General features: G+C 45.4%; 1 protein-coding gene across 5 annotated transcripts in view; it reads right to left on the bottom strand.

The window, feature by feature from the left end:
- Positions 1–14,304, bottom strand: part of LOC120986497 (A.superbus venom factor 1-like) — a 694,107-nt gene that overhangs the window by 111,979 nt on the left and 567,824 nt on the right. For all 5 annotated transcript variants that reach the window (XM_040415118.1, XM_040415120.1, XM_040415117.1 and 2 more), the window contains 3 exons: positions 5,590–5,665; positions 2,319–2,478; positions 1,557–1,658 (listed from right to left, as the gene is read on the bottom strand). In XM_040415118.1, the coding sequence (XP_040271052.1) occupies positions 1,557–1,658; positions 2,319–2,478; positions 5,590–5,665 (338 nt within the window). The remainder of the gene's footprint in view (positions 1–1,556; positions 1,659–2,318; positions 2,479–5,589; positions 5,666–14,304) is intronic.

The raw sequence follows: 14,304 nt of genomic DNA, 5'->3' as shown, positions 1-14,304 counted from the left end.
GTTAGCAGGAGGCAACATTTCAATAACATGGTGGAACAGTACCTGTGCACACCCCTCCACGTACTGACTGATGGTTCGGCCCCATTCAACTTCTGGGTCTCCAAATTGTCCATGTGGCCAGAGCTAGCCTTTTATGCCTTGGAGGTGCTGGCCTGCCCGGCGGCCAGCGTTTTGTCTGAACGTGTATTCAGCACGGCAGGGGGCGTCATTACAGACAAACGCAGCCGCCTGTCTACAGCCAATGTGGACAAGCTGACATTCATAAAAATGAACCAGGCATGGATCCCACAGGACCTGTCCATCCCTTGTGCAGATTAGACATTAACTACCTCCCCTTAACCATATATTCTTGTATTACAGGGCACTTCCTCATTCAATCCTATTTTTATTTTCATTTTACCATTATAAGTTGAATGAACCTCTCCTCTGTCTGGGTGCCGGGGCCTAAAAATATCTGACAGTGGCCTGTTCCAGTGGTGGTTGATGTGAAGCCTGATTCTATGCTGACATGAAGCCTGATTCTCTGCTGACATAAGGCCAGATTCTCTGTTACGGGACCTCTCTCCTCTGTCTGGGTGCCGGGGCCTAAATATCTGTCAATGGACTGTTCCAGTTTTGGCTGACGTGAAGCCTGATTCTCTGCTATGACATGAAGACTGATTCTCTGCTATGACATGAAGCCTGAATCTCTGTTATGGGACCTCTCTCCTCTGTCTGGGTGCCGGGGCCTAAATATATGACAATGGACTGTTCCAATGGTGGGTGACGTGAAGCCTGATTCTCTGCTATGACATGAAGACTGATTCTCTGCTGACATGAAGCCTGATTCTCTGCTATGGGACCTCTCTCCAATTGATATTGGTTCATTTTTATTTATTTTATTTTTATTTTTATTAATTTCCCTATCCACATTTGTTTGCAGGGGATTTAACTACATTTTGCTGCCTTTTGCAGCCCTCTAGCCCTTTCCTGGGCTGTTTTACAGCCTTTTTAGTGCCGAAAAGTTCGGGTCCCCATTGACTTCAATGGGGTTCGGGTTCGGGACGAAGTTCGGGTCGGGTTCGGATCCCGAACTCGAACATTTCCGGGAAGTTCGGCCGAACTTCTCGAACCCGAACATCCAGGTGTTCGCTCAACTCTATTCACTAATAAGGGGATTCAGTGTCCAATCCGACATACATCTGTTCCACTATTGACTTTTAATTATTGGACCTTAGTGAGTGCAACTGACCCATTTTAATGTTTGCATACCCAATAAAGTTTTATTTTGTTTTATTTTAGCGTCTATACTCTAGCTGTGAGATTGATTTTCTAAGTGACTCATAGAGTCAATATCTTTGTCTGTGAGATCCTTTCTAAGCATTGGCATAAAAAAAACAACACAGTCTAAATAAATTCCCCTCCATGATGTAAGCTATTAAAAGACCATGGTGCAGATGACTATATAATTAATGTTATATTATCTCTACTGCAAGTCACAGAAGGTAGGGTTGTAATAGAGTGTACAGAGGGTGACACATTGTGGGCAATGTCTTTAATGGAATAAAGGAACTTACGTTAATTTGGTCATTACAGGTTACTTCACTTGTCACCAAGGAGATGAGGACGAAAGCTGTAAGACGAGAATCCAGCTCGACAGCACCTTTTGTTATACCACCCTATGTAAAGCAAAAAATACACCTCAAAATGTTGCTTCAAAAACATTCATAATCCCAGCAGTAGACGTATAATAAACAATAATATATAAGATTTTGAAACTGTGTCTAGCCTGTGTCATTTACCCCACGCAGCCCTATATCTTTAAAAATGCACCCGATGTCTGCACTGATGCTCTGCCTCCCCTTAAGAGACAAAGATCTGCAGCTGCATCTCCCTCCTCCCTGTCCACTTAACTTCATTACGCCATGTTCACCTTTTGGGGATTCTTTCCGAATTTAGGCACATATTCTGCATCTAAATTGTTAAAGTATCAGCTGACTTGCTGCTTGTAATATATGTGAGTGAGGTCTCTTGACCCAGGTGACATGATGAGGAAAATATCCGTGTGAAACAATAAGCAGGTGGATAATCTAAGAAGTGTCTAACAAGGTTTTCAAACAGGCAGTGAAGTGGTAATATAAGAATGAGAAGTGCCATATAATAGCCATAATAACTATATTGTATACTCCACAGTGGTGTTGTTAGTCCCAAGGTGTCATCCTGTCTGATTAACCATGTCACTGATTCATGGGGTTTGAGAACTAAGAAAATCATATTGCCATATCCTCTAATTAAAATATTGCAGTTTGTTTTTGTTTTTGTGAGGCTTCTTTACATACCACCATTCCCTGGTTATAGACATGAAAATCCTCTGTGAATTTCCCATCTGGATTTTGTTTATTTAAAATGAGCCACTTCACTGGATCACATATCGCATTTTTTTGAATATCGACCAGACGTGAAGCCAAGGAAAATACTTTGACTACATAAGCAGTGAGCCTGAAAATAAATAAGTATGGTAAGAACAAAGAAAACTACAATTGTAATGGGCAAAATATGAGTTCTACTAAGCAGAGGTGGAGCTTAACATGCATCTGGAGGGGCTTCAACTAGCAGAGGAGCCACAGTGTGAGGAGCAAATACTAGACATATTCTACAAAGGAAATGGGGAACAATATAGACAAGGTGTGGTCAATTACATTATTACGACTGTACATGTACCATACAGTGGCATGCAAAAGTTTGGGCATTCCGGGGCAAAATTACTTTCGGTGCTGAATTTTGTGGTGAGGACGTAGTAGAACAATGTACCACACAACTCCAGAGCTAAATCTTCTTGAAGGTCTTTTGCAGTCAAACAGAGGTTCTGATTTGCCTTTCTAGCAATCATATGAGCAGCTGTCTCTGAAATTTTTCTTGGTCTTCAAGACCTTCTCTTGACCTCCACTGTTTCTGTTACCTGCTCTTTCTTAACTACATTTCAAACTTATGAAATGGCAACCTGAAAACGCTTTGTGGGCCTCAACCATTAAAATTTTCAGATTGTTAGGCAGCTGCCTCGAATAACCCTTGGCTGCTGTTTTTTGGGACAAGTCTACAGGAGTCTAAAACTTTGAAATTTGCATCACCTGGCCTTCCCTAACGATGATTGTCCAAGCCTTAACCCTAACAACCTATTTAAGGTCTGAAACCTCGGTCAACATTATCTAAATACTAGGGGCGTAGCTAAAGGCTCATGGGCCCTGGTGCAAGAGTTCATTTTGATTTCTTTTAGCCATCTTTTCTTTCTGCAAAGTTTAATAGATATTTTATTTTCCTTCTTTTACATCATCCTCCCACCTTCTTAACACCCCATCCTGCCACCCTCAATACTGTGCCCACTGTGTTCCCCAGTACTATACTGCAGAAACAACCCCCCTGAAAATACTAGTACCACACAGATAGTGCCCCCTTCAACAATTATTGGCACACAGTGCCCTAAAAGATAACTGCACCCATCAAATAGTGTCCAACACTAATAGTGTAACCATAATGTCCTACAAAAATAATTGTGCTAAGCTGATACTGTGCCATGTGCCCCCACAGTAATAGTTCCCCATATCTCCCCAGTACTTATACTTCTCATTATAATGTTTGCCAGTAGAAAATTACCCCCTAGTGTGTGCCAGTACAAAAACTACCCTCTTATAATGTGCATCAGTGCAAATAACTCCTTATAATGTGCATCAGTGCAAATACCTCCTTATAATGTGTGTCAATGCAAATACCCCCTTGTGTGCCAGTACAAAATATACCCCCTTATATTGTGTGCCAGTACAAAAAATGCCCCCTTACCTTTCAGATCAGACCCCCACCATCTCAGACCTCTGATCAAACCCCCTTTAGACCTCTATGTCAGACCCCTTATCAGACCCCAGTTTCAGATCTCAGATCAGACCCCCATTAGACTTCCATGTCATAAACCCCCTTATCAGACCTCAGATTAGACTCCCAATATACCCCCATGTCAGACACCTTGATATCAGACCTCCGATTAGACCCCCAATAGACCTCCATGTCAGACCCCCCCTTCAGACCTCAGATCAGACCCCCATTAGACTTATCAGACCCCCATATCAGACCTCAGATCAGACCCCCATTAAACCTCCATGTCAGACTTCCCAATATCAGACCTCAGATCAGACCACCAGGAGACCTCCAGACCCCCCATATCAGACCTCAGACCAGACCCCCATTAGACTTCTCAGACCCCCATTAGACCTCTATGTCAGCCCCCCCCCCATATTAGACCTCCGATCAGACCCCCATTTGACCACCAGACTCCCCCATATCAGACCTCAGAGCAAGCCCCCAGTAGGCCTCTCAGACCCCCATTAGACCTCTTAGACTCCCATTAGACCTCAGATCAGATTTAAAATAAATAGATTAACTTACCTCTACTGCTCTGCCACCACTGTGTAGTTCAGGCGGTCTCCTTGACTCTCTTCTCTACTCGGGGCCTGTGCTGCACAGTCACCTGACTGCCTGCAGTGTCAGGTCATAGTGTCCTCTGTATGTCCTGTTGCTGTAGGCAGCCAGGACACAGCATTGTGAAGAAGAGCAAGCAGGGAAAGGTGAATACAGTGCTCACAGTGCTTCAATCTCCTGCCTCCTGCAAACTAGTGAGTGCTTCCATAATGGAAGCGCTCACTAGTATTCCCTTTATAAGATGCACTTTGTCTTATGGTAAGAGGGGCCCGGGTTGCAACTGTGACCACTGGGACCCCTATAGCTACGCCACTGCTGACCGCTCAAATCTCCTTAGGTTCCGATACTTTTGCAAGGTACTAATTTCCTTTTTTCCCCCTAAAATTGTACAAAACTAAATACACCAAAATAATTGCTTTATATGTTGAATACGTGTGTTTCATCTTAAATTTTATGCCTTTTGGAGATCATTTCATCTTCAACATGCTTAACTGTTCACAGTAACAGAAATTTTGACCAGGGGTGCCCAAACTTTTGCATGTCACTGTAACACATAAGGGATACATTGTAAATAAGCTAGAAAGGATTCCCACCCTTGTTAAATGAACCATCCATAACTTTTGGCAAGGAATGGGCTCCGTCTTACATTACTGCTTCTGGCTTTGTTGGTGTTAAAGACTTAAAAGGGAAGGCTCACTTTAACATCTTCGGACTTTCCTCTCATGTCTCTGGTCAGGGTGTGTCAAGAGTTCCCAGCTACTGAGCTTTAAAAGTAATAGCTGCCAATATAGCTGTAGAGTGCTGTCCCTTTCATTTTCTGACTTGGAGACCTTTGAATATCCAAGTCAGTAGTTATCATATCTATTTCACTGCAATGGACGAGTTATGCTCAAGAAGAGCATTAAATTCCCATTGCAGTAAATTAAGAAAAATACATCTCAGTCAGAAGACAAGGAGGGGCAGGGCACTTTGGTTGTGTCAATCAATAAAGAGGTCACAGGGCATGGACATCTAATGATAACATCTTGTCAGATGTCTAAGAAAATGTAGTGTCTGTTATTTTGGTTGACCACCAATGTTTACAGTGAAACATACTTTATATTGTAAAAGACAAAAAAAAGAAATGGTGAATCTGTACAATACCATGTGCTGGAAGGTGTATTGGCCCAGGCACCATATGAACCATCTGCTTTCACGTATGTCAATTGTCTAGCAACACCTGTCAATAAAGAACATACAGTATGTCAAAGTACATCTCAAACCAGGAGCTGCAGAGTTGTGTATCTAAACCTATCATGTGTGATACTGCCTGCAGAGTCGTGTATCTAATCCTATTATGTGTGATACTGCCTGCTGAGCAGTGTATCTAATCCTATTGTGTGTGATACAGTGGCTCAATTTACATTCCCAGATTTTTCTGTCTCTATCATTCTTACAATTCCCTCTGGAGAGGAAGGTTTTATATTAAGGAACAGATCTGAGGTCAGATGGAGGGGAGATAAGAAGCTCCTTGCTGGGTGCAGGGGTTTTCATCAGTGCAGGAAAATAGGGGTAATAGTTGTGGAAAGCAGAAACATTGTGTTCAGTGTATATTTCATTAGTTACAATTCTGGTATAATTAGATTTCGTGTACTTAGGAAGTTTTCTTTTTGGATGAAGACCAATGTCTCAGAAGAAGTAAAGCCTTCCATGTACACTTCTAGGTGTGAACAATAGAGGAGCGGCTGGATGTAACTGAATCAGGGACTAATCACAGAACCGCTGGATACAATGGTGAATAGTCAGAGCAAACAGACAGCTAATAAAAAGACAGTGATTAAATGGCCAAAAAGAAAGGGGAGAAGGTGCTCATAGGTAGTGGTGAACAAGATATTGTTACTTACTCCTAACCAGGGTGAGTGATTGCTACTCACCTTGGTTTAGTTGCACTGTGTGTAGTGCAGCTCTGGTAGAGCTAGGGGTAATCTGGGTTGGTGCAGCCGAATATCGTCCAAGTTGACCATGGGCGGGAGCCAAGCCACCGCTTTGGTGTGTATTGTGATATATGAAGGGGAGCTCGTCTGCACTGGGTTCGTGCGGTGAGCGGATGGACACAAGGCGCAGTTCACAACCCAATTGAGGATACAAAGTATTTTTTGTTTATCAAAGACGACGCGTTTCGGGGTACGCAGGACCCCTTTATCAAGTCTGTATCCTTGTCACCGTAGGCTTACTGTGGGGCACTCCTGTTGAAATCCCTTTTCAAGGGCATGGCAGTCGGCACAGCTGGGAGATGCGGCCGGTGGGTGTCCTCATATAATAGCGCTTCTGCACGTGCAGCCTGCAGGCCCGCAGGCTGCACGTGCAGAAGTGCTATTATATGAGGACACCCACCGGCCGCATCTCCCAGCTGTGCCGACTGCCATTTCTACTTCCTTTCCAATCCATTTCTGTAGGCAGGTCTGCTTCAAATCCTCATCCAAAAAACTTTGTGTATTTAGCCTTGGAGCATTCACATGACCATATTTTTGGTCTGCATCCGATACACATTTTTTAAACACCTATTCAATTCAATTGGGGCAAAAAAGATGTGGACAACACCATGTGCTGCCGGCATCTGAATGTCTGTTCTGTGGCTCCCCCAAGAATATAGAACCTGTCCTATTCTTGTATCTTTTGCAGGAGGAATTCTCCATTGGCAAAACAGGGTGGGCAATATATATTTATTGACAAAGCACGCAATATGAGGAAGGAGGTCAAAAGAGGATGATATACTGGCACTACTGGTGGAAACAGAGGAGCATTAAACACTGGAGCCATTAAATATATATATATACTTTAGGGGGCATTATAATACAGGGCACAGTACAGGGGAGTTATAACTGCAGAGGGCATTAGAACTACATGGGGACCTGCAGGGGCGGCATTATAAATACTGAGGGAATCGTTGCGTTGCTCATTATTGAAGGGGACCGCTGCTATTACATGTAGCGATCTCCTTCATACTATTGGGAGGAGCAAACGTTAATGCCATTGCTCCTCCCCATTGGGAAAGGGTTAAATCACTCACAGTCCCAAAGTTGTATTTTACACTTCTGATTGTAAAGTACATTTTTTATACCTTTTGCTATAATATTATTTTTTCTAAATAAATACAAATACACAGGCACACCACCTTTTGTAGCTGGTAAGGACTTAAAAAGCCAGTGTAGGATAAGTAGGCAAACTATTTATTAGTACATTACTAAAAGGAGACTAAAAGTAAAATCACAATAAAATGTACAGAATAAACACATTCAAATAAAATAAAATAAAAGCAGCTGTGGATAAATAAGAGTCAATTCATACACCTGATTGGTGGAAACCGCCTGATAGGTGGAAGACGTGATACGATTCTCAAAATCAGTCTGTCCTTCCCATCATCTGCTGGTCCTGATGCTCCTGCTCCTCATCCTCCTACACCTTGTCGCTCATTCCGTCAGCAATTGATCACCGAAGCGATTGCCAAGAGACAACAGTATGCGTGCACTCATCCAACGGCGCAGAAGCTGAATGTGCTCCTATACAAGTTGCTGGTGCTTGTGCCGAGCCAAGGTGGAGAGTCCCAAGCCGTCACTTGTTTGCCAAAAAGGCAGTACCAGCCCTGCACACACACATATAAAACAAAAGGTGGACCAGTCCTTAAGTCTGTGAGTGTCTGCCAAAGTGCACGGCAGTGCCGACGTGTGGAAGTAAATACGGTCAGGGATAACACATGTCCTTTACAGCCTACTGGTTGAATGTGGTTCCTGCAAAGCCACACCAGCAACTTGGCCAGGTGACGCTGCTTCCGCCTCCACGACAATGTCCGCCTCTGCCTCCACATCCTCCACTGTGTCCTCAGCCTCCACTACAGGGACAATTCACAGTGCCTCTCCAGCATACCACATTTGCAGGGCACGGCGGTGTCACACTGTTCTGCACCTTGTTTGCCTGGGCGAACAAAGTCACACAGCGGAGGAACTGCTCCGTGTCCTTCATCAAGAAATTGAATCCTGGCTTTCTCCGCGACAACTCAACGTCATAACCATGGTGACAGACAACGGGAAGAACATGGTGTCAGCTCTGTGTCAAGGAGGGCTGAGCCATGCTTCCTGCATGGGACACGTGTTCAATCTGGTTGTCAAGTGGTTCCTTCCACTCATCTGCAAGACATCCTAAAAATGGCCAGGAAACTTTGCATGCACTTTAGCCACTCTTCCTTTGCCAAGCACATCCTCCTTGAGCTGCAGCAGCAGGTCTGACCCGGGGGGCTCTCTGCACTTATGCTCCACTGCCATGGCTGCTGGGGAAGGGTGGGGGAGCAGGAGCAGTACCAGCTCCTTCAGCAGCCGCCTGTATCTAGAGTGCTGATAAGCAGCTTTCTTCACCCGCATAGTGAAGAAACTACTCACCAGCAGCTAGAGATAGAGCAGAACCTGAACCAGCAGGTGGTGGAATACTTGGAGTGCATCCTGCCAGCTGTAATTGAAGATCCGCTGGACTTCTGGGCAACCAAACTGGATTTGTGGCCGCAACTGGCCGAGTTTGCCCTGGAAAAGATGTCCTGCCTGGCTAGTAGAGTGGCATCAGAGCGGGTATTTAGTGCGGCGGAGATCATAGTTACCCCAAGAACTTGCCTGTCCACCCAAAATGTGGAAAGACTGACCTTTGTCAAGATGAATCAGGCGTGGATCAGCCAGGATTTTAACCCACCAGTGCCTGATGCATCAGATTAGATCATCCATGGTGCCACACCAACACTTTGACAAAAGAGACCGGTTTCTCCTGGCTACCTGCCTCAGCTACTATTCTGATACTGCCACCTGCCTGATACCACACATCTAATGCCAAGTGCTTCTTCTTTCACCCACCATCTTCAGCTGGTACTGGTATTGCCACCCACCGCCCCACTTTGTCACCGGGTCACTTTGCGGTCTCCTGATGCTACTGTCACCTCCACACTCAGTCATTGTGTCACTCTGCAGCCTCCTGATGCTGCTGCCACTTCCACACTGTCATTGTGCCACTCTGTGGCCTCCTGATTCTGCTGAAACCTCCACACTATGTCACCTTGCCACTCTGTGGTCTCCCCATGCTGCTGCCACACCACACTATGTCACCTTGCCACTCTGTGGTCCTCTGATGCTGCTACCACCGCCACACTATGTCACCTTGCCACTCTGTGGTCTCCTCATGCTGCTGCCACCTCCACACTATGTCACCTTGCTACTCTGTGGCCTCCTGATTCTGCCGCCACCTCCACACTATGTCACCTTGCCACTATGTGGCCTCCTGATGCTGCCACCACCTTTACACTTTGTCGTTGTGCCACTCTGTGGCCTCCTGATGCTGGCACCACCTTTACACTTTGTCGTTGTGCCACTCTGTGGCCTCCTGATGCCGCCACCACCTCCAGATTCTGTCATTGGGCCACTCTGTGGGATCCTCATGCTGCTTCCACCTCACCACTATGTCATAGGGCCACTCTGTGGACTTCTCATGCTGTTTCCACCCCCCCAACCCCCACTTCATAACTGGGCCATCATTTTGCCTTTCGGCCTGGCTGACATCATCATTTATTTGACCTTACTTCTGATCTGTCAGAAGGAAGGAAAAATAAGATGCACAAAGGATCCTGTCTGTGTAGCTGCTGTAAGTCCTGTATGGTCCCATCAGAATTGGCTTATGATTTGGTAGCCAAAAGCAGGAGTGGGTACAAAACACAGAAGACATGCAAATATTCCATTCACTTGTCATCTCTGTTTTGGATCCACTCCTGTTTTTTTTGGCATTACCAATACTGATGGATTACTGACCAAATGCTGACCAAGTGAAGGCAGATGCTCTACAGACAGGATCCATTTTTTGGGGGTTATTGTTCTGATGGATTAGAGGAAGGGTAAAATAATCAGTGACGTCAACACAAACTTACTGCTGACACCCTCTCCACTCTCTCAGGGGGCTCTACTTGTATAAGCGTTTAATAGAACAGGTTCTGTAGACATCTATGTGGAATCAGCTTACGACAGTGTAAAAGGAGTGTGCTTATTCTTGGCTCTAACATTGACCTGTAAGGCTGAATTCCTACGTGAGTTATTTTGGCCAGTTTTGGCCCGATGACTGCCCAAATAAGTGAAGTGTGCAGTGATTCTAAGAGCAAAGCCTGTCATCTGAATGTCATACTCCCCTACCCTCCGGTAGGCGTCTTAGAGCCATACATGCCCGCACCACTAGGCTGAAGAACAGCTTTTACCCCAAAGCAATCAGTCTCCTGAATGCTCAGAAACTATTGCCCCTTCCTAGGATATCAACTACCACAGACTGAAAGTTACTGCTACATTCGTAACCCCATGATGATCTCTTGTCTGAAGTGGTGTCTGAATCAGTTTGTATATATATTCATAAGCACTTCCTACTTTGCTCTTGCTATATATATGCTGTGAACTGTGAATAGTAATGCTTTCTAGTGCAATGTGTTTCTTTTTTCTAGTGTAATACTTTATTTTAAATGTCAGTTCTTTGTTCCTCTGTCCATGGCATCTAGGATTGCTCCAAACAACATTTCACTGTATTGTACATTAAATTCATTTTATTGTACAGTGACAATAAAGGCATCTTATCTTATCTTACTGACTCACAGTATTATTTCACTACCAGAGCAGACTCCCTATGCGTGTTACTGCAAGGCACAGTGTTCTACACCACTATAAATGCTATAGGAGATATATTTGCAATGCGTTGGAACTTCTATGGGCAACAAAATAACATTGAAATATGCAAGTGCTTTCAGGGCAAAACTGGAAAGTGACTTCCTGTTATCCTGCCCCATGAAACCCTGAACGATTCAATAAATTCCCACCATCCCACCATAAATCTGACGCTCAACTATTCAAAAACAGATATAAGCTTTCTGGACGCCATGATAAAGCTTCAAAACAGGAAACGTATTGAACACAAACCCATCGATCGGCCTACATACCTCAGCTTTCACCCCAAACACATAAAAAATGTCCTATATAAGGATTCCCATCTAAAAACCATTTTCCCAGATCCTCCATTCTAGGTCACCAACAAACTCCAAATCTGAGAAATATTGTGATCAGGAGGAGTTCATTGCCATGTACCACACAAAAAGGAAGACAAACCCAACTTTGTATTTTCAGGTTTGTTTTGGACAAATTCACTAAAACAGGATTTGAGCCATTTTAGTGCGCATCGGCGGGAAAAAAGCACTAGAGAAGAAGAAGGGTTCTCACATGACCCTGAGAGAAAGTGGGGGGAGGGCTTGCGTGTGATTGGCTCCCAAGCTGACAGACAGCCAGGATGAGCCAATAAATGCTGCAGCAAGCAGGGATGTGCCCTAGCAGAACGAGCAGAACAGATTCTATGCTGGGCTGTGAATGAGGGTGGTTCTATATCTAATATATAAAGCTGAGTGTATGTGTGTATGTATGTCCACTGTAGGAATCCGCACAGTCGCATTTAAAATAACGAAATATGGCACACAGGTACATCAGGTGTCCGGAAAGGTTTTAGATTGAGTCTCAGCTCTCTAGCTTGTACCATTACTGAGATATTCCCAAAAAATGCATTAGCCAATAGAAGCCTGGTCACATGACCCTTATCAGCCAATAGAAGCTTGCAGGCCCTTTGTCTCACCCACACCGTTTTACACCAGTTTTCCATAACAACCCAGCCATTTTTCTTCACTGCTGTAGGTCAGCTTTAAAGGGGAAAGGCGCGGTGGATGACACTGTTAAGGGAGCGGAGTGCTGTGGAGGTCACAGTAAAGGGGGCAGGTAGGGTGGCCATTCAGGCCACCCTCAAAAGTCGGACTTAAATCCCCCCCAGGTCCCACTAAGCCATGCAACTGACCTGGTTAGGCCACATCCCCTCCCACTCCGCAGCTGACGGGGATTGAAAAAATGAATGTAAAAACCAACTTCTGTCAGCTGCAGGGGTGGGAGGGAGGGTGACTTTCTCCCTGCAGCTCAAGCTCAGACAGCACAGTGCAGGTGGAGGTCACAGTTAAGGGGACGGTCTGCTATGGAGCTCAGTATTAAGGGGCGGGGTCCTGTAGAGGTCACTGTTAAGGGGACAGAGTGTTGTGGAGGTCACATTTTAATGGAATGGAGCCCTGTGGATGTCACTGTTTAGGGGGAAGGTTATTGTGTAAATCACTGTTAATGAGACAGGGTACTGTGGATGTCACTAATAAAGAGGCGGCCGCTGTGGATGTTACTGTTAAAAAGGCGGGGTACTGTAGATGTCACAGTTATAATGAATACTGTCAATATCTTTTAAAGACACACACAAACATTAAATGAAATAGATGAAATATACCCGTGGTAAGCCGGGTCCTTCTGCTAGTATATATATATGGGTATATTTATATATATATATATATATATATATATATATTGTAGGAAAGCACAAGGGTCTGTCATTGATGGAAGGTATGTGTCAACGAGAAATTAAGAGCCGGTAATTTCATGTGTCAGTGGCAGCTAGTGCTGGTTGACATGGTTTTGCTATTTAGTATGGTTGTAAAGCCGATCCGGGCCGGCTCTTACTGGGAGCAGCCAAAGTGCAGGGTGGGTGGCTACTCCCCACGTTCCAGGCCGGGTCTTGGTTTGGGCTGTAAAACACAGGCAGCACTGTCAGGTGGTAGGAATTTACTCCTCTCTGACAAAGAGCCTGGGTAAAGGCCTGCTACCTTGTTGGTGTGAGAGCAGGTGGTTTCTGCTATGTCCAAGAACTTTTACATTGCTGCATGGTGTGAACAAACACCAGATTCAAGGTGACTGTTTTCCTAGAAACTGACTTTTAGTTTTACGTATCCTTATGTGTGAATAAACACCAAACTGTTTAAGTTAAAGTCGTTGTCGTTGCCTCTATACTGCGTCAGAGCAAATCCCCACAATTGGTGTCGGATGCAGGCAAACGCAGTGAGGCAGGCCTGAGGCCGAAAAGTTTTTGTTTTCCCCGGCACAAGTGCATGTCCTACATTAAGCCGACAAGGTTACGACCCGTGTCCCCTGACAAAATGGAGGCGGTTGTGAAGGCCCTCGTGGAGGCTAACTTGCAGCAGCTGGAGGCTAACGAGCAGCAGCAGGAAACTAACCAGATGCTATTGCAACATGTGATCGCATTGCAAGTGGCAAGAGCATCCTTGAACGTCCACGATACCCGGAAAGCTGCCCATGCGGCGATCCCTAAGATGACCCCCTCGGATGACGTTGAGACCTATCTGGCGGTGTTCAAAAAGGTGGCCGTGAGGGAAAAGTTACCCCGAGACCAGTGGGCTGAGGTCGTCGCTCCGTTCCTGGCGTCTGGATCCCAGCAAGTTTTTTTCGATCTCCCCGATGATCAAGCAGCCGACTACCTGACTGTAAAAGGTGAGATCCTGGCGAGACTGGCAATTTAACCCAATTGAACCCCCCAGACCGCAGTATTATGACCTGTTACACCATATGCAAAAATGGCTGCAGCCTGACGTACTGACCCCCACTGCTATGCTGGAACGTCTCTTGGCGGATGTGTTCTGGAGGGCTTTGACGTACTCCCTCCACAACTGGATCGGCCAGGTGTCTCCGGGTAATGCCTTGGAGATGGTCGACCTGGTGACAGTATTCATTATAACTGTGACAAGGCCACCAGAAATCTACAGGGGGGTTCTGTTCTCCACCACAGACCCGGCGACCGGTGCCAGCCAAACCCGCCCGGGACGTACCCACTGTAGACCCAGCCCCGGTGGTCTGCTGGTGATGTCAGGAGCCTGGACACATAAGGGCCGACTGATCTCATCGGGGTGAAACCATGGACACCAACTATGGCTACCGCCACTCATTATATGCC

This window comes from Bufo bufo, chromosome 1 (assembly GCF_905171765.1).
Source record: "Bufo bufo chromosome 1, aBufBuf1.1, whole genome shotgun sequence".
Classification (NCBI taxonomy): domain Eukaryota; kingdom Metazoa; phylum Chordata; class Amphibia; order Anura; family Bufonidae; genus Bufo; species Bufo bufo.
The sequence above is the reverse complement of the archived record's forward strand: the minus strand, read 5'-3'. Positions and strand labels throughout refer to the sequence as shown.